Source organism: Triticum aestivum, chromosome 5B (assembly GCF_018294505.1).
Source record: "Triticum aestivum cultivar Chinese Spring chromosome 5B, IWGSC CS RefSeq v2.1, whole genome shotgun sequence".
Lineage (NCBI taxonomy): Eukaryota > Viridiplantae > Streptophyta > Magnoliopsida > Poales > Poaceae > Triticum > Triticum aestivum.
In genome coordinates, this window is record NC_057807.1 from 656,803,524 (window position 1) to 656,824,988 (window position 21,465).

General features: G+C 42.7%; 1 protein-coding gene and 1 pseudogene across 1 annotated transcript; both read right to left on the minus strand.

The window, feature by feature from the left end:
* Window positions 1-3,036: 3,036 nt before the first annotated feature.
* Window positions 3,037-3,975, minus strand: LOC123115190 (F-box protein SKIP19-like; annotated as a pseudogene).
* Window positions 3,976-6,699: 2,724 nt separating this feature from the next.
* On the minus strand, window positions 6,700-8,553 carry LOC123115192 (putative F-box/LRR-repeat protein 9). Its single transcript, XM_044536421.1, has 3 exons — window positions 8,505-8,553; window positions 7,217-7,568; window positions 6,700-7,063 (listed from the first exon to the last, which is right to left on the minus strand). The coding sequence occupies exons 1-3, from the start codon at window positions 8,551-8,553 to the stop codon at window positions 6,700-6,702; spliced, it is 765 nt and encodes a 254-aa protein (XP_044392356.1).
* Between the last annotated feature and the right edge of the window lie 12,912 nt (window positions 8,554-21,465).

Genomic DNA, 21,465 nt, shown 5'->3' on the forward strand with positions numbered 1-21,465 from the left:
ATTCACTACACTGGGCATCCAAAGGTGCTTGAAGGGTATAGTGACTCAAACTGGATCTCAGATGCTGATGAGATAAAGGCCACGAGCGGTTATGTATTCACTCATGGAGGTGGCGCTGTTTCTTGGAAGTCTTGCAAGCAGACCATCTTAACGAGGTCAACAATGGAAGCAGAACTCACAGCACTAGATACAGCTACGGTCGAAGCAGATTGGCTTCGCCGGCTCTTGAATGACTTGTCGGTAGTTGAGAAACCAGTAACGGGTATCCTTATGAACTGCAACAATCAAACTATGATCACGAAAGTGAACAGCTCAAAGGATAATATGAAGTCATCAAGACACGTTCAGAGAAGGTTAAAATTTGTCAGGAAAATGAGAAACTCCGGAGTTATTGCATTGGATTATATCCAAACGTCTAAAAATCCGGTAGATCCTTTTACTAAGGGTCTATCACGTAATGTGATAGATAATGCATCGAGGGAGATGGGTATGAGACCCGCAATATGAGTTGTTCACAGTGGTAACCTATTCTTTGTGATCGGAGATCCCGTGAATTAGATGTGGAAGACAAGCTGTTGGTCAACTGGGAGGAGAGTACCCTTACTGTTAAAATACCACTCCATGAAGATGCAATACTCTTCTAATCTGCATGGCAGGTTGATGTATATCTTAATGTGTTCTAAGTGGCTCTTTGAAGCAAAGATGTTGTCCTGCAGAACATCTTTTGAAGAACGCACCTATATGACTCTGATTGTTAAACGTCGCAATCTATGAGAGTAGGGTTCTCTCTAGTAAACTCATGAAAGGTCTCTGAGTATGACGCATAAGCTCCACCCGCGGGGAAGACCCACGGTAGCCACGTATCGGACAAGGCTTTATGTGAAGCTAGATTCGCAGAAAACTTGCAGTTCAAGGCCCAGTCCACTGTTCAAGTTGCTTACTAGTGTAGCATAGAGTTCTAGGTGGAAGTTCAACTTAACAGTCTCCACTGCAGTACCGGTATATAAAACAGTGTTTTGGAACCAAAGGCAAATTTCTGTGTGCCTCTGGGATCTGGTGGGGGATTGCTGGAATTTAGTCTATTTGGGCAGCCCAATAACTATTTCAGAAATTCTTAATAAATTCTAGAGGCCCACTTAGCCCATTTGTGCAAGGCAAGGGATACTACTAAAATTTTAGTCCCACATTGCTAGTTTAGAGGGGGTTGGACCTTTTTATAAGGCAGGCTCCTTCCCCACTTGTATGAGCATGAGAACAAGAGGGACATCCACGCGCGCTCCTCCTCCGCCGCCCGCCTCGTCACGACGCGACGCGACGCGGATTGCAGGAATGAGCCGAGCCGATGTCTAATTTTTGTCACGCACTACGGGTATACGAAAGGTCACTTTGGAGCTGAAAAGTTTTTGCGGTAGTGGATAATGAATACGAACGGCGCACCTCTTCGCGTGTTGCCTATTCACTTCGTCTCCCTCCGTTGCTTCACCTCCCGTCGCAGCCTGTTCGCGTCCCTCTCCTGTGCCTATATAAGAGAGGTCGCTCCTCTCCAGAGAGACACATCAGAAGGTCCTCTTCCTCTCGCCACACAGTTCCAATCTCCGCGCTGCTTCTGTCTTCCTCATCCCGGCTTGCGGCGTGCACCGCGAGTCGGGACAGTAGGCCTCCGAAACCGCACCTTTTGAGTCCTGTACGGGAGAAGGGTGATAAGGTTTTTGGGCAGCGCTCAGCGCGACTACTGGCTGCTTCATCACGGATGATCCGGTCGCCGACGACTACTTCCCCAACGACGACTTCTTCCCCGACGTCCATGACCTCCTCGACGACATGGCAGGCGAGGACACCGACCCCAAGTCCAGCGCTTCTACTACTGCTGTGCCGTACGTGTTCTTCTCCTTTCTGTTAGAAGTCCTACTTCAGTTCTTGGCTCTAGTTTCTGCCCTACGTATGTTAGGTTCTATGTCGTATAAGCAACTTCATCTAGTGTCTGTTCTAGATGTGTTTAGCTCAAGTTCATATATGCAGACGATGTTTCCTTCTCTCTGTCATATTGCATGACTTGCTTTATATTTGCTATTTTAGTCATGCTTTATCTAGTATTTCTGTTAATAAAATCATTCAATAAATTGCTCATATTTCCAATAATTTTTTGCTACAACCGGCTTCATTTTTTGCTACAAATCGAGATGGCGAGCATGGTGACCTTGCACGGCGACTTGCCTTTTGCTACAACCGACTTCGTTTCTTGTGACATCTGGCTTCGTTTTTTGTTACAGCCGAGGCTGGTGAGCGTGGTGACTGCGGGCGGCGAGGACGGGCAGCGCGGCTCCAAGCAACATTTGGCGAGGACGAGTGTCGCGGATTTTGTGCTATATGCTACAACCGGCATTAAAAATTGCTAGCACCTGCGTCCTGTCTAGCTACAACCGCCGTTGTGATTTGCTGCATCGCACAACGATGTTCTGATTTTGGCTACAATCAGTGTCATGCTTTGCTACAAACATATTGCGAAATGCTACAACCGGCAGCGGTACTGGTACAAGGTGGAAGGACGAGCAACGAAGATGCTACAATGGTGGATGAAAAAAGATACAACCGGCTACACAAGTTCATACAAGCAAATAAGCACTGTACTGCGACGATGGGCGGCTGCTGCGACGACGAGCGGCTGCCCGGGGATGAGGACGGCGACGCCGCGTTAGCTTTGAAGGTTGCAGAAGAGGTTTTTCGTGCTGGAACCGGCGAGGATTCGTGCGACAAACTCCATGAAGCATTTTTTCTCGAACGCGGCTGAGGAGGTTATGCGAGGGCGGCGGCCGGCGGCAACGAGGGTGGCGGCCGGAGCCGACGTGGGCGGCCGGCGAGCTGTGGGATCACGGGGCTGCTCGGGGTGAATAGACGTCATGGCTTTTTTTTTCTTTAACCAGCGAAGCAGTTTAGAAAAGTATCGTGCGGTTAATAAGAAGCTAATCGTACGTTCGTGGTGGGATCGGCCGAAATTTCGGCCGGGGCACCGGCTCCCATGCATCACTCGCCTTTAAGTTAGGCGAGGTTGACGTCTGTCTTGCAAGAGATGAGACCTAACCCCACGAAAAACAAAAGATGAGACCTAGCCGGGTCTGATTATATTACACACACACATGGGCTGGGGCACCAAGGCCACACCTTGGGCCACCACCCAGTCGCAGCAGCAGTAGTAGTTTCCGTAATCGTTGCACTCATCTTCAAAATCAGGAACGCTGTCGCAGTCGTCGTTCCCGTAATCGGAAGTGTACACGGATTCATCACGCCACTCGATCGTCACGTCCTTGATCCTGGCGAATTTCTCTCGCAGCGCACGCTCGCCATCGTCGTCGATCTGGAAACAGTCGTTCAACCGAAGAACCTCGAGGAGCGGGCATATCTCAAGGACGTCGGTCAGTTCTCCCGCGTTCATGTAAGCGCCGTCGAGTTCAAGGGAACGCATCTCCAGCAGAGGTGACTCTCCTTTCACATTGATGGGTCGTGTCCGGAAGACGTCGCACCATGTAAGCCGAAGGGTAGTCAGTGAGGGCGACCTGCAGACAGTACGTAGTACGATCTTTCTCATGAAGATGATCCAACCGGAACGAATGCGATTGACAAATTTTGGACTGAGAATAGAAAAACACCTTTCGAAGATATACTGTAGGAGCTCATCGGTGACGAAGGACATCCCGGCGAACACCCGGAGCTGTCCGTCGGAACGGTCCACAGCCGCTTTCGCCATTGCGCAGAGGACAAATTCGTTCTCCTCGAACAAGACCTCGTGGTTCTGCATGTCCACGGCTCGCCACACATCTGGCAACTTGGCCGCCTCGAGCCACGAGTGGCACACAAGGCCGGCGCCCATGGGGACCTCGACGGCACCGAGCCTGACGAAGATCAAGGCGATGGCGTCGAGGGGCAGCACGACCAGTCCCTGGCCGGCGGCTCCGACAGGGGAGGCGCCACGTCGACCATCGACGATCGATCGATTCTCTGGGACCGGGACTGGGGACGTTGTAAACTCATAAAAATCATAGCGTCAGGTAAGTTTCAGAGATCAATTTTACAGAGGCGAGGCGGGGACGTAAACCGTCGGTCTTTGACTGTTGAAGACGAAGGGCTTGCTTCTCGCGTGCCAACCTTGTTGGAAATAATCCAAACCTAATCACGTAGTAGGTAGTACTTCCAACAAGGTAGTACGTGTCAATAGCGTTGCAGTTCATGTCCGAGTTGAACTAGACGTGTGTCAACCTTGTTGGAAATAATCCAAACCTAATAAGGTACGTACTTCCAACAATATAGTGTTTGCACTTCATATGTCCGAGTTGAACTAGACGTGTGTCCGTGTCCTAGTGTGTCTCTGGCTTGCATGCCATGGCGTGGTGGCAGCTGAGTGCAAGTCGGATTATCACATTGGCCTAATTCTTTAAAAGTTGAATATTGAAACTGAAGGACAAATTTGATGTTATAGGGACCAAAGAGGCGAAGAAAATGAAGCAGATTGATTCTTTTCTCAGAGCTATCCAGGTAAATCAGCCTGGACCTTGAGTTTTGAATCTGAAGGAAATGCAACTATTTCAGAAGCCGGAGTCCAACTTCATATAAATTTTTGTGTAAAATATTTTTCGTCTAGTCCTTGAGAATGAAACTACCTTGAACAATTACTTGGGTTGATTGTCTTGCTTTAAAGCATACGACTTGGCTAATTAATTTTGTAGACTGTGTTATTTTATTGTATAGGGAATTCGAAATGTTGTTTCCATTAAAAGTCTGTCAGAAGAACTTCAACCCCTGGATCTGCTACTATACTAGAGCATCTACAATAGCTGCCCTGTAATACAGCATAACTACTTTTTATCTAATCCTGAGAATGAAACTAATTTGAACAATTAGTTGTATTGATCGACTTGGCCAGTTATTTTTGTAGATTGTCTTAATTGATTGGATCGTCACTTCTATTTTAAGGATCGAATCGTTTGAAAATTTTGAAAAATATACATTGAACATTTGCAATGTTCATTGATTTTTTTTAACATTTTAAATATACACAATGATCTTTTTTAGTATATGATGGACTTTCTTGAAAAAATATGAATACACGCGTTGAATTTTTTTCGAATATGCATAGAATATTTACTAAAAAATGCATTGAAATTTTCATAATATATGATGAACATTTTTTAATACACAATGAACATTTTTATAAATTCAAAGGTGAGCTATTTCATAAAATATGATGAACATTTTTCTTAATATGATGCGCATTTTGTAATGCACACTTATTTTTTTATATAATACGCAATAAAGAGAAGAAAACAGATAATAATAAAAGAAACATAAAAGGAAAAAAGAAAACAAATTAAAAGCAGAACAAAACAGTGAAAAACCGAAGCAAAGCCCATTAAAAAACCCGACAGGAAACAGAAGGAAACAACAGCGAAGGAAAACTGCACAGGAAATCCGCATGTGGGCCGGCACATATGGCGACTCGCTTCAGCTAAGCCGTAGTTCCTAGACACACACGCGCGTCAAATAGGATCCACCAGGCCTGGGTGCCCGAGTCGTGTAGCACTAAAGTGACCGCTTGCGCCATATTCTAGCATCGCTAATGTAACTGACTCGATAAGAATTGTGTGAGATTTCACATGGCAAATTCACAAACAAAACTGCCATTTAGATCATAGCAAATGAGAGTGTGCAACTCAGCCCTGTGCATTTTAGCCTGTAAAAAAGTAACCATAATCCAGATAACGGGCTATCTACATCTCGAAAAGGAGAAGACCCTTTTGAATGTAGCGGATAACAACGGAGTGAGGCTATCGAATTGATATGTATTCGAATCTTGGGAGCTGGTAATCACTGACTCGTATTGCTGATGTTATTGTTGCTGTATCCAAAGAAGAAGTGCCTAAAATTCCTCTAGAAAGATCAGACAGAAGTAAAACGAGCCGTATTTGTATGTTCATATAAAGAACTCAAACGTGATGGTGGTATTGATAATATGATATGATGACGGTTGTCATTGATCAATAATAAGGAAATTCAATAGAAACTCGTGTTTTTGGTGCGGCCGCTCAGGAATTGAGGCTTTTTTTTTCAGGAACCAACTAGAAGTACTAGCGAAGTAGCCGTACAGTCGGCATGTAGTATTTTTTTGATGAACCCAGCCTAATCGTCACCATTGCATAACCATTTAAGTTGCCTCTGAGCCAACGCGCCACAACCCCACGGCGCCGGCATAATCTGCGAACCCTCAACCAAACCAAGCGATGCTCCACTGACCAGACGCTCTGCGCCGACGGTGCCCACCCCGAATCTGCAACGTCAACATCTAATCCGCCGCCAAGAAACATAGAACTTCAATTATTTTTGAAATGGATGGAGTATTTTCTAATTTTGGTAACAATGACCTGCGGCATTTCCTTTTACTTTATTGCGAATATAGGTAGCGACCGGAGACGTAGGATTGGACTGCAATCGACGACAGTGGATCAGTCTATGAAATGCTTCTAATCAGACTACTGATTGAAAGTGTTTCCCCATTTTAAATGATAACTCTTTCCGATAAAACACTAGAGGCAAAGATAGTTAAATGCATCCGGAAAGGGGGTAATTACAAGATAATTAATCGGCAATTACATTTGCAAAACCCCTTCACAAGCATGAAGGATGCCGATCTGATGAAAGGTACTCTACCGATCATAAGGACCAGTCGGTCCTCTCATCTTCAAAATCAGGAACGTGGTGCGAGTCGTAGCTCTCGTAATCGGAACCGTAGCGGAACTCATCATCACACCCGAGCGTCATGGTCTTGATCCGGGCGAATTTCGCTCGCAGGACCTGCTCGTCCTCGTCGTAGACCTCGAAGCAATTGTGCACCCGAAGAACCTCTAGGAGGGGACAGCTCTCAAGGACGGCGGTCAGCTCTCCGACGGTGATGAAAGTGTCGTCGAGTTCAAGGGAACGCAGCTCCAGCAAAGGTGCATCTCTTATCACATTGATGAGTCGTGTGCTGAAGACTTCAACGCATGATACGAGCCGAAGGGTAGCGAGCGAGGGTGACCTGCGAAAAACAGGATGTTCTTTCAGTGTATTGCCGTCTCGGTGAACGGATCTCAGTTAGTAGCATAGCATGCATGCAGTGGAGATTCTTCCTGAGGTGGAGCTGAACTCGATTTAAAGGATTTGAGTGCGACACTGGATGTAAGTGACGAACCTTTCCAAGATGTACTTGAGGAGCACATTGTTGACGAACTGATTCCCAGCGAACACCCGAAGCTGTCCGTCGGAACGGTCGACCGCCGCCTTCGCCATTGCGCACAGGACAAGTTCGTCCTTTAGGAACACGACATCGTGGTTCTCCATGACCACGGCTCGCCACACGTCTGGCAACTTCGCCGCCTCGAGCCACGAGCGGCACACGAGGCCAGCGCCCATGAGGACGTCGACGGCGCCGACCCTGACGAAGATCGAGGATAGCGTGTCAAGGGGCAGCAGCGACCAGTCCCTCGCCGGCGGCTCCGATACGGGCGGCGCCGCATCGTCCTCGCCCATGGATGACCGATCGACTAATCTCGTGGAACTGGGAACGTCGGAAATTGAGTAGTATGTTGAGCTCGGAGATCAATTTTATAGGATAAAAAAGCAGGGACGTGAACCGGCGGTCTTTGACTGTTGATGAAGACGAAGGACCTGCGTGAGGAGTCGGGAGCGGGGCCCGCGTGTTGTGCGATTTGACTCACGCTCACGCGGCCTCTCGCGTTCTGAGCCAAATCGCTTGCCAGCCTAGGGAGTTGTGAATACAATGGTGTGACTGTTAGTATAAATACGAGTTTAGGGGAGAGGATTTGTGGTCTATGGGGCATACCTATATGAAAAAAGTAGTAATTCAACAAAAAGTAAAAAATTCCTGAAAATATTTTTGAAATAAACTTGACCTTTTGTTGTACTCGTGAGAAAAAAGCCACAAAAACAAAATCTCTCTTTGACTTCTTTTCAAAAAAGACAAATTTTGGGCTAAAATAGTGTGAATAGTGACCTATAATAGCAAATAAATTTTATTTTTTTTGCTGTGAAGTCAATTTTTGTTTTTTTCGTGAAAATTTATATACTAGTGCAAAAGTTAGTCAAGTTTTTTGTCAAAAAAGTTTTTAACTATTTTGAAACACAAGTGTATTTCCCCGAGTTTAGCCATTATTTTTGGTGTTTCCGTTGCGTCTGAAATCTGTCACCTTCTCGACCCACATCGCTTATATTGGCCTATGTCAAGAACCACTTTAACGCCACCTCACAAATTGTTGGAAATATGATCAATCTGCCATATGATTTTATTAACAGAAATACTAGATCGAACATGACTATTATAGCGGAAAGAAAACAAGCCATGTAATCTAATAGAGAGAAGGACAATAGCATTTGCACATGTGAACTAGAACATAACGTATCTAGAACAGATACTAGAAGAAGAAAAGCAGGATTTTAAACAGAAAAACACGAAGACGTACGGAGCAGCGGCAGAAGCATTGGCTTTGGGATCGACGTCTCGCCGGCCATGTCGCCGAAGAGGTTGTTGACATCGGGGAAGTGGTCATTGGCGTCTATGGCTTCCGTGAGGAAGAAATCAGGAGAAGGAGGCGAACAGGTAACGACGGGACGTGAAACGAAGAGAGGGGGACAAAGCGAACAGGTAGTGGCAAAATTTTAGACAATGGCTCGGCTCATTCCCGCAACCCGCGGCGCGGCGCGATGCGTCGAGGTAGGCGGCAGAGGAGGAGCGCGCGTGAATGTCTCTCTTGTTCTCATACTCATACATGTGGAGAAACAACTTCCATTATAAGAGGTCCAACTCATACTAGGTGAGCAGTATGGCACAAAACTTTAATCCCACCTCTTGCCTTGCATATATGGACTAAGTGGGCCTCTAGGATTTATTAGAAATTCTGAAACTGGTTATTAGGCTGGTCCAAAATAGACTAAATTCCAGCACAACCATCCCATGCAACCAATGTTTTCCATAGTTGAATTTCCATTTTTACGCATAGGAGCCCTGCTGCCCATTTTCTTGGACAAGTAAGGTTGGTTCCTGATGGGACCTGATACATCTCCAACGTATCTATTCTTGCTTGTTCCACACTGTTATATGATCAATCTTGGATGTTTTACAATCATTTTATAACAACTTCATATCATTTTTGGGGACTAAACAATTGACATAGTGCCCAATGCCAGTTGCTGTTTTTTCTTTTTTTTTTCTTCGCAGAAACTCCTTATCAAACAGAGTCCAAATGTCACGAAACTTTTTGGTGATTTTTTCTGGACTAGAAGAAAGCGTATGGTCCAGGAAGCAGCCAGGGGAGGCCCGTGGGGACCACAAGACACCTGGGCGCACCCAGGTGGGTTGTGAGGCTCATGGGGGTCTCATGCACGGACTATCAGCTCTATAAATACCCAAACATTTCAGAAACCCTAAGGGAGTCGACGAAAAAAAAATCAGCCGCCGCAAGTTCCAGAGCCACGAGATCCAATCTACAGCCCTTTTCCGGCACCCCGCCGGAGGGGAGCACAATCATGGAGGGGTTCATCATCCTCATCGGTGCTCCTCCAATGATGCGTGAGTAGTTCACCTTAGACCTACGGGTCCATAGGCAGTAGCTAGATGGCTTCTCTCTTTGTTCTTCAATACAAAGTTCTCTTGGAGATTTATTAGATGTAATGACTTTGTGCGGTGTGTTTGTTGGGATTTCTCTTGCCTTAATATCCATACTTGATTATTATAGCCTCATATTTCTTCTCCGATATTTGAGTTTTGTTTGGCCAACTTGATCTATTTATCTTGCAATGGGAAGAGGTGCTTTGTGATGGGTTCGATCTTGCGGTGTCATTTCCCAGTGATAGAAGGGGCAGCAAGGCACGCATGTATCGTTGCCATTAAGGATAAAAAGATGGGGTCTATTCTTACATAAATAGATCATGTCCACATGATGTCATCGTTCTTATTGCATTACTCCATTTCTCCATGAACTTAATACACTAGATGCATGCTGGATAGCGGTCAATGTGTGGAGCAATAGTAGTAGACACAGATAGGAGTCGGTCTACTACTCTTGGACGTGATGTCTATATACATGATCGTTCTCTTGGATATCATCATGATTATTCGCTTTTTTATCAATTGCCCAACAGTAATTTATTTACCCACTGTGTGCTATTTCAGTGAAATCTACTGCCCCGGGGTCTATTTTTCTATCATATACTTTCAGATCTATATTGCTATTTGCCTTTTTCTTTATTTGCATCTTTTATTTTCAGATCTATATTATCAAAAATCCAAAAATACCTTGCTGAATTTTATTTGTTGTTGTTCTATCTGCTTTTACCCATCTACCTATTTACCAATCTTTTACCCGGGAGGGATTGACAAGCCCTCTTATGCGTCGGTTGCAAGTAGTTGTTCTTTATGTGCAGGTACTGTTTACATAGTGTTACATGTTTCTCTTACTGGTTGAATAACCTTGGTTCCATAACTGAGGAAATACTTACCATAACTATGATGCATCATCCCTTCCTCTTTGGGGAAATACCGACGCAGTCTCAAGCCACGTCAAAGGAATTGCTGGTGCCGTTGTCAGGGAGACATCATCAACATCTATTAGGTTCCTAATAAAAAATCTCACCTCCTTGCAATTTACATTATTTTCCATTTGCCTCTCGTTTTCATCTCCCACTTCACAAAATTTTACCATTTTATTCGCCCTCTTTTTCGTTTGTCATTTTCTCATCGGGTCTATCTTTTTTGCTTGCAATCTTGTTTGCGTTGTCACGATGGTTCAAGAGAATACTAATTTGTGTGATTTTTCCAATACCAACAACAATGATTTTATTAGTACGTCGATTCCTCCCGCCACTAGTGCGGAGTATTATGACATCAATGCTGCTTTGTTGAATATTGTTGTGAAAGAGCAATTTTTGGGTATTCCTAATGAGGATGCCGCGTCCCATCTTAACACTTTCATGGAATTGTGTGATATGCAAAAGAATAAAGATGTGGACAATGATATTGTGAAGTTGAAATTATTTCTGTTTTCTTTGCATGATCGTGCTAAAGTTTTGTTTTCTTGTTTGCCACGTAATAGTATTGATTATTGGGATAAGTGCAAAGATGCTTTTACCATGAAGTACTTTCCTCCCTCGAAAATTATTTCTCTTAGAAATCAGATTATGAATTTTAAGCAACTTGAGCGTGAGCATGTTGCCCAATCTTGGGAAAGGAAGAAAATGATGATAAGAAAATTGCCCAACTCATGGTTTAAATCTTTGGATGATCATACAAAAAATTTATGCGGGATTGAATTTTGTTTCTAGAAATATTTTAGATTTTGCCAAGGGTGGTACTTATATGGAGATTACTTTGGGTGATGCTACCAAATTGCTTGATAATATTATAGCTAATTATTCATAATGGCATACCGAAAGAGCGCCTACTAGTAAAAAAGTTAATTCGGTTGAAGAAATTAGTACTTTGAGTGAAAAGTTGACACTCTTGCGAAATTAGTTGCTAGTAAGCATGCTCCTATTGATCCTAATGATGTGCCTTTGTTTACTTTGATTGATCAAAATAGTGATCCCGTATATGTGAATTTGTCTCGCGAAACAATTTTAATAACAATGCTTATAGAGGTCATTTTAATCCCATGCCTTTTTCGGGAAATTACTCTAATAATTATGGTAATTCTTCTTACAATAATAATATGAACCCCTCTGATCTTGAGAATAATATTAAAAAAAATTATTAGTGCTCAAAGAGTTTTCAATACTACGATAGAGGAAAAATTGAATAAGCTTAATGATATGTGTAGAAGCATTGGTTGAATTTCTCACGATGTAGAAAATCTCAAGATTAATTTTTTTTCCACCCAAGGTTGATATTAATGAATCAATTAAAACCTTATATGATTTTATGGATGAAATTAAGAAAAGAACCGCTATGCTTAGAGCTAAAAGAGAATTTTTAGAAAGAGCATTTTCCACCAATTGCTTTCATAACAATGATGAAGATCTTAAAGTGATTGGTGTTTCTTCTATTCATTACTTGTTTAGTAATATTAAAATTGATGATAAAGTTACTAAAGAAGAGTGAACTTAGTTAGAAGGCGTCCCGATGATTCAGAGGGTGAAAATCTTAATGACAAATTTGATAAAAGTGGATTTGGAGAGGTCAAAACTTTAACTAGTGATGTGCCCACTCTTTTGGATTGCAAAGACTTCAATTTAGATAGTTGCTCTATGATTGAGTGTATTTCTTTGTTGCAATCTATGTTGAATTCACCTCATGCTTATGAACAAAACAAAGCTTTTACCAAACATATTTCCGAAGCGGTCATAAAATCCTTGGATGAAAAGTTAGAATTAGAGATTTCAATTCCTAGAAAATTATATGATGAATGGGAACCTACCATTAAAATCAAGATAAAAAAATATGAGTGCAATGTTTTATGTGATTTGGGTGCTAGTGTTTCCACAATTTCGAAATCTCTTTGTGATGTGCTTGGTCTTACCAATATTGAAGAATGTTCTCTTAAATTGCACTTGGTGGATTCCACTATTAAAAAGCCTTTTGGAAGAATTAATGATATTCTTGTTCTTACAAATAGGAACTATGTGCCCCTAGATTTTATTGTTCTTGATACTGATTGCAATATGTCTTGTCCCATTATACTTGGTAGACCGTTTTTCCGAACTATAGTGCCGTGATTCATATGAATGAAGGGAATATTAAATTGAATTTTCCACTAACAAAGGGGATGGAACACTTCCCTAGAACCAAGATTAAACCACCATATGAATCAATCATGAAGGCAACCTATGGATCAACCAACAAAGATGACAAAACTTAAATCTATGTGTTATGCCTAGCTAGTGGCGTAAAACGACGGCTCTTGTTGGGAGGCAACCCAATATGTATCCTTTTGGTATTTGGTTTTCTTGCTTTTTTCCAATAAATCTTTGTATATTTAAATTAGTGTTTACGCCAAGCAAAGCCTTTGGTATGATTTGGTTGATACTTGATTTGATCTTGTTGAAAAACAGAAACTTTTGCACCCAGTAAAGAAAATCCTATAAATCACCAGAGCGTGATAAATTTCTGAGTTTTTACACAAGATTGATATATAAATTTCCTACATTTTCCTAATTTTTCAGAATTTTTAGAGTTACATAAGTATGGTAAATTTCCATATTGCTACAGAGTGTTGTCTTTGATAGATTCTGTTTTTGTTGATTGTGTGCTTGTTTTTATGAAACTATAGTTTGTATTGGAGGGTATAAGCCATAGTAAAGTGGGAATACAGTAGGTATAATGCAATAATAAAATATGAATTGGTTTTCAACATTACTTAGAGTGGTGATTTGCTTTATTATACTAACGGATCACACGAAGGTTTTGTTAAGTTTTGTGTGATTGAAGTTTTCAAGTTTTGGGTGAGATCACAATGGATGAACGAATAAGGAGTGAAAAGAGCCTAAGCTTGCGGATTCCCATGACACCCCAAGATAATATTCAAGAAGTATCAAGCAACTAAGCGGATTCCCCGAAAGGCATCACCTCTTTCTTCTAACAACCATCGGTATTTTACTTGGAGCTCTATTTCTATTCATCACATATCATGAGTTTTGCTTGGAGCGTCTTGTATTATATGAATCTTCGCTTGTCTTTCTTTTTAATTTCTCACAATCATCCTTGCTGGACACATCTATTTAAGGGAGCCAAAACTATGCCATGATTTGTTAGAATCGCTCTTCATGCTTCACTTAATTTTTTTTAGGGCAACAAAATTGCTCTAGTGCTTCACTTATATCTTTTTGAGCACGGTGGTGCTGCTATTTTGAAGAAATATGCTCTCATGCTTCACTTAGATTTATTTGAGAGTTAGTTGGAATTTAGACAAAATTCTCTCATGCTTCACTTATATTATTTTGAGAGATGAAATTTTTTATGCTCATGCTCTTTACTTAAATTTGTTTGAGCTTGTCAAAAGAAATTGCAATATATGAAACTAGTCCCAAAGTGATAGATATTCAAGAAGGATATAATAAAAACTTTCATGAAGATCATTGGACAAAATAAACTTGATTCTTTGTAATAGTTTTGAGATATGATGATAGTAATATGTGAGACATGTTGGTGAGTAATTATGCTTTAGTAAGAATATTGGTGTTAAGGTTTGTGATTCCCTATGCAAGCACGAAAGTCAATAGTTATGCAATGAAATTACATCCTACTTGTGTTGCATTATTGGGTGCTAGTTATGTTTAATGTTCTTTTATGATGGTTTTGATTCCTTGGTTGGTCGCTTCTCAATCTATTTGTTAGCCTTCATTTGTACTAAGTAGAAATGCTACTTGTGCATCCAAATCCTAAAACCCAAGTTGTGCCAAATGAGTCCACTGTACCTACCTATACGCGGTATTTCCATGCCATCCTAAGAAAATTTGTATGTGCCAACTCTAATTTCAAAATAAACTTCTCTTTTGTGTGCCCGTACCACTCATGAAGCGGCGAGGGGTGGCCAATATTTTCTATCCTAGATGTGTTATTCTCAAGATGAGTGTTTACTCACTTGTCATTGCACGAGAGTATGGCGGTAATAGGGATGCCCAGTCCTGAAATGAAAAATAAATGTACTTTATGTTGTCAAAAAATAAATTCCTTGGAAAGTGTTGGTATGGACGGTACCCGTAGATACGGCTAGCCCTGGAATGTGAAAGTATCGTGGAAAAATGAATAAACTTAATTTATGTTTGTGAACCGCCTATGATGTATCTAGCATGGAAAGTATTGGGAACTCTTAGTCCTTCTCGTTGACGAGAAAAGCATGCCACCCAAAATAATTTTATCTCTCAATTTAAGCTTTGAGCTCTAGCACCTCTACAAATCCCTACTTCCCTCAGCAAAGGGCCTATCTATTTACTTTATGTAATTGTATTTTTATTTGAGTCTCATCTTCTCTTATAAAGCACCAACTACGGAACACTATTATAACACTTGAGCATTGTATGTAGCTAACATTTGGATGTGTTGCATGAATGGATCAATTATTGAGCATAATGGGCTAGGGCTAACTTTCTTTAGAGTTGATATTTTGACTGACATGGTTGCTTGTTGATATGTTTGAGTATTGAAATCTTCATGTAAAAACTTGACTATTGCTTTGAATCATATAAAAGTCCAAATGTCCATGCTACAAAGAAAATAATATGTGATGAACATGATAGGCAGAATTCCACATCAAATTTTTTGTTTTTATCATTTACCTACTCGAGGACGAGTAGTAAATAAGCTTGGGGATGCTGATACGTCTCCAATGTATCTATAATTTTTGCTTCTTCCATGTTGTTATATGATCAATCTTGGATGTTTTACAATCATTTTATAGCAACTTTATATCTTTTTGGGGACTAACCTGTTGATATAGTGCCCAGTGCCAGTTGCTGCTTTTGCTTGTTTTTTCCCTTTTTAGAAAATCCTTATCAAATAGAGTCCAAATGCCATGAAACTTTTTGGTGATTTTTTATGGACCATAAGAAAGCGTATGGGCCAAGGAAGCAACCAGGCGGAGGCTCATGGGGACCACAAGACACATGGGCTTGCCGAGGAGCCCAGGCGCGCCCAGGTGGATTATGGGGCCCACGGGGGTCTCCTGCATTGGCTATCAGCTCTATAAATACCCAAATATTCCAGAAACCCTAAGGGAGTCAATGAAATATTGTTTCAGCCGCCGCAAGTTCCAGAGCCACGAGATCCAATATGGAGGCCTTTTCTGGCACCCAGCCAGAGGGGAACACGATCACGGAGGGGTTCATCATCCTCGTTGGTGCTCCTCCAATGATGCGTGAGTAGTTCACCTCAGACCTACGGGTCCGTAGGCAGTAGCTAGAAGGCTTCTTCTCTCTTTGTTCTTCAGTACGAAGTTCTCTTGGAGATCTATTTGATATAATGACTTTATGTAGTGTGTTTATTGGGATCCAATGAATTGTGATTTTATAATCAGATTTATTTTTCCTTCATATCCACACTTGATCATTATAGCCTCGTATTCCTTCTTTGATATTTGGGTTTTGTTTGGCCAACCTGATCTATTTATCTTCCAATGGGAAGAGGTGCTTTGTGATGTGTTCGATCTTGTTGTGTCCTTTCCCAATGATAGAAGGGCAGTAAGGCACGCTTGTATCGTTGCTATTAAGGATAAAAAATGGGGTCTATTCCTACATGAATGCATCTTGTCTACATCATGTCATCGTTCTTATTGCATCACTACGTTTCTCCATGAACTTGATACACTAGATGCATGCTGGATAGCGGTTGATGTGTGGAGTAATAGTAGTATATGCAGGCAGGAGTCGGTCTACTAATCTTAGACGTGATGCCTATATACATGATCATTGTCTTGGATGTCTTGGATAGATAAAATTCAACCTAAATTCATAATAAATTTCTATGAATTTCAGAGAAATTCACTATGAATTTAGGTCAAATTCCCTGTATAGGGGCATCTATTTTCACTTTGAGAGGAGCTCAACAAGGCAGAGAGGGACGGGCTTATAAACCGGTGTGAGCGCCCTTCGGCTAGCAAGGTGGGACTAAACTCTGAGCGCAACGAGGACCAACCCTTTAGTCCTGGTTTGTGGCACAAACCGGGACTAATGGTCATGGGCCAGGGGTGAGGCGCATTGGGCCCAGTTCGTGCGTGGAACCGGGACCAAAAGGTCCAGACGAACCGGGACCAATGGCCCACGTGGCTGCCCTCTTGAGAGTGTTCTTGGTGAGAACATAGTTGACAAGGAGCGAACCGGGATTAATGGTATTACGAGGGACGAACCATAAGACATTAAAGCATTCCAAATGAACTTTGAAAAAGTTGAAAGTTGGCATGGTATCATAATTTCACCCACATAGCATGTGCATGTACAAAACGGACAATGGTATCATACTTGTCTGTTACAAAGTTGGCATGGTATCATCATAATAGTTGCGGGAGAAAGTCTTCACTTTTTCTTCACTTGTGTCACTTGCTTATTGCACCGTAACCATGGATAATCTTCGTCGTTTATCAGGATGCTGGGGTCAGCCTTGACTTTGAAGGGAGGAATTACATGAAACTTTTCATAATCTTCAGACATGTCTATCTTGCCCTCCACTCCCACAATGTCCCTTTTTCCTGAAAGAACTATGTCGCGCTTTGGCTCATCGTATGATGTATTCGCTTCCTTATCTTTTCTTTTTCTCGGTCTGGTAGACATGTCCTTCACATAGATAACCTGTGCCACATCATTGGCTAGGACGAACGGTTCGTCAGTGTACCCAAGATTTTTCAGATCCACTGTTGTCATTCCGTACTATGGGTCTACCTGTACCCCGCCTCATGACAGATTGACCCATTTGCACTTAAACAAAGGGACCTTAAAATCATGTCCGTAGTCAAGTTCCCATATGTCCACTATGTAACCATAATATGTGTCCTTTCCCCTCTCGGTGGTTGCATCAAAGCGGACACCGCTATTTTGGTTGCTGCTCTTTTGATCTTGGTCAATCATGTAAAATGTATTCCCATTTATCTCGTATCCTTTCCAAATCGTAACAGTCGAAGATGGTCCCCTGGACAACAAGTACAGCTCATCACAAACAGTGTTGTCACCTCTGAGACGTGTTTCCAACCAACTGCTGAAAGTCCTGATGTGTTCACATGTAATCCAGTCGTCGCACTGCTCCGGGTGTTTGGAGCGCAGACTGTTCTTGTGTTCATTGACATAAGGGGTCACCAAGGTAGAGTTATGTAGAACTGTGCAGTGTGCTTGAGACCAAGAATATCCGTCCCTGCATATTATTGAGTCCCTTCCAAGCGTGCCTTTTCCAGTCAGTCTCCCCTCATACCGCAATTTAGGGAGACCTATCTTCTTAAGGCCAGGAATGAAGTCAACACAAAACCCGATGACATCCTCTGTTTGATGGCCCATGGAGATGCTTCCTTCTGGCCTAGCGCGGTTACATACATATTTCTTTAGGACTCCCATGAACCTCTCAAAGGGAAACATATTGTGTAGAAATACGGGCCCCAGAATGACAATATCGTCGACTCGATGAACTAGGACGTGCGTCATGATATTGAAGAAGGATGGTGGGAACACCAGCTCGAAACTGACAAGACATTGCGCCACATCACTCCTTAGCCTTGGTACGATTTCTGGATCGATCACCTTCTGAGAGATTGCATTGAGGAATGCACATAGCTTCACAATGGCTAATCGGACATTTTCCGGTAGAAGCCCCCTCAATGCAACCGGAAGAAGTTGCGTCATAATCACATGGCAGTCATGAGATTTTAGGTTCTGAAACTTTTTCTCTGCCATATTTATTATTCCCTTTATATTCGACGAGAAGCCAGTCGGGGCCTTCATACTAAGCAGGCATTCAAAGAATATTTCCTTCTCTTCTTTGGTAAGAGCATAGCTGGCAGGACCTTCATACTGCTTCAGAGGCATGGCGTCATTTTCGTGCAAACGTTGCTGGTCCTCCCGTGCCTCAGGTGTATCTTTTGTCTTCCCATACACGCCCAAGAAACCTAGCAGGTTCACGCAAAGGTTCTTCGTCACGTGCATCACGTCGATCGAAGAGCGGACCTCTAGGTCTTTCCAGTAGGGTAGGTCCCAAAATATAGATTTCTTCTTCCACATGGGTGCGTGTCCCCCAGTGTCACTCGGAACAGCTAGTCCGCCGGGACCCTTTCCAAAGATTACGTGTAAATCATTGACCATAGCAAGTATGTGATCACCGGTATGCATGGCGGGCTTCTTCCGGTGATCTACCTCGCCTTTGAAATGCTTGCCTTTCTTTCGACATTGATGGTTGGTCGGAAGAAATCGACGATGGCCCAGGTACACATTCTTCCTGCAGCTTCCCAAGTATATACTTTCGGTGTCAAGTAAACACTGCGTGCATGCGTGGTATCCCTTGTTTGTTTGTCCTGAAAGGTTACTGAGAGCGGGCCAATCGTTGATGGTCACGAATAGCAATGCCTTTAGGTCAAATTCCTCCTGTTTGTGCTCATCCCACATACGTACACCATTTCCATTCCACAACTATAAAAGTTCTTCAACTAATGGCCTTAGGTACACATCAATGTCATTGTCGGGTTGCTTAGGGCCTTGGATGAGAACTGGCATCATAATGAACTTCCGCTTCATGCACATCCAAGGAGGAAGGTTATACATACATAGAGTCACGGGCCAGGTGCTGTGATTGCTACTCTGCTCCCCGAAAGGATTAATGCCATCCGCGCTTAAAGCAAACCATACGTTCCTTGGGTCACTTGCAAACTCATCCCAGTACTTTCTCTCGATTTTTCTCCACTGCGACCCGTCAGCGGGTGCTCTCAACTTCCCGTCTTTCTTACGGTCCTCACTGTGCCATCGCATTAACTTGGCATGCTCTCCGTTTCTGAACAGACGTTTCAACCGTGGTATTATAGGAGCATACCACATCACCTTCGCAGGAACTCTCTTCCTGGGGGGCTCGTCGTCAACATCACCAGGGTCATCTCGTCTGATCTTATACCGTAATGCACCGCATACCGGGCATGCGTTCAGATCCTTGTACGCACCGCGGTAGAGGATGCAGTCATTAGGGCATGCATGTATCTTCTGCACCTCCAATCCTAGAGGGCAACGACCTTCTTTGTTGCGTATGTACTGTCGGGCAATTCGTTATCCTTTGGAAGCTTCTTCTTCAATATTTTCAGTAGCTTCTCAAATCCTTTGTCTGGCACAGCACTCTCTGCCTTCCACTGCAGCAATTCCAGTACGGTACCGAGCTTTGTGTTGCCATCTTCGCAATTGGGGTACAACCCTTTTTTGTGATCCTCTAACATGCGATCGAACTTCAGCTTCTCCTTTTGACTTTCGCATTGCGTCCTTGCATCGATAATGACCCGGCGGAGATCATCATCATCGGGCACATGGTCTGGTTCCTCTTGATCTTCAGCAGCTTCGCCCGTTGCAGCATCATCGTGCACATCGTCTGGTTCCTCTTGATGTTCAGTAGCATCACCGTATTCAGGGGGCACATAGTTGTCATCGTACTCTTCTTCTTTGCCGTCTTCCATCATAACCCCTATTTCTCCGTGCCTCGTCCAAACATTGTAGTGTGGCATGAAACCCTTGTAAAGCAGGTGGGTGTGAAGGATTTTCCTGTCAGAGTAAGACTTCGTATTCCCACATATAGGGCATGGACAACACATAAAACCATTTTGCTTGTTTGCCTCGGCCACTTCGAGAAAATCGTGCACGCCCTTAATGTACTCGGAGGTGTGTCTGTTACCGTACATCCATTGCCGGTTCATCTGCGTGCATTATATATAATTAAGTGTGTCAAAAATCATTACAGAACATCATGAATAGATAATTAAGTGACCAAATTAATATAAGTTCATCATCACATTAAAACCAAAGTACATACATAGTTCTCATCTTCAAGTGAAAATCATTACAGAACAACATAAAGCTCTGCAGAGCATCTAAATTAATTAAATCATACACTGGAACTATGTAAAACATTTCAATGCGAAAACAAATGCAATCATAATCGCAACCAAGGTAACAACTGATCCAACGGCATAATGATACCAAGCCTCGGTATGAATGGCATATTTTTTAATCTTTCTAATCTTCAAGCGCATTGCATCCATCTTGATCTTGTGATCATCGATGACATCCGCAACATGCAACTCCAATATCATCTTCTCTTCCTTAATTTTTCTTATTTTTTCCTTCAAGAAATTGTTTTCTTCTTCAACTAAATTTAACCTCTCGACAATAGGGTCGGTTGGAATTTCCGGTTCAACAACCTCCTAGATAAATAAAATCTATGTCACGTTGGTCGGCATAATTTTCATAAACAATAAATGAACCAATAGTTATGAAAAGATAATATATACCACATCCGAATCATAGACAGGACAAGGGCCGATGGGGGCGGATACCAAAATCATCGCACTATATAAGATGCAATAATAAAAGTAAGAAAATAATACAAGTATCTATCTAAACATACAAGTAAGAATATTTTTCCTTTCAAAAAGAAGATAAGAACAAGAGGCTCACCATGGTGGTGTCGGCGATGAGATCGGCACGGGTGATCAACGGCGGTGAAGACGGGGACGAGGCGTGACGGACCGCTAAACCTAGACAAATATTGAGGAAAATGGAGCTTGGAGGTCGAGCTTCGAGAGGAGAAAGCTTAAGTAGTGTGGCTCGGGCATTCCATCGAACACCTTGTGTGCATAGGAGGTGAGCTAGAGCACCACCAAGCCCTCTCCCCCTCGGTGGCCAGAAAAAACAGAGCAGTGTGCTCTACTCTTACGCGAGGGGGTATATATAGGCACCTCATTGGTCCCGGTTGGTGGCATGAACCGGGAC

Bases quoted from the DNA above. Each gene is read 5' to 3' on its own strand.
- LOC123115192 (XM_044536421.1), bottom strand. From the start codon at position 8,553: ATGGCCGGCGAGACGTCGATCCCAAAGCCAATGCTTCTGCCGCTGCTC. The intron at 7,569-8,504 runs GTACGTCTTCGT...CCACGAGATTAG, and splicing joins AATGCTTCTGCCGCTGCTCC to TCGATCGGTCATCCATGGGC. The intron at 7,064-7,216 runs GTTCGTCACTTA...TGTTTTTCGCAG, and splicing joins CTCAAGTACATCTTGGAAAG to GTCACCCTCGCTCGCTACCC.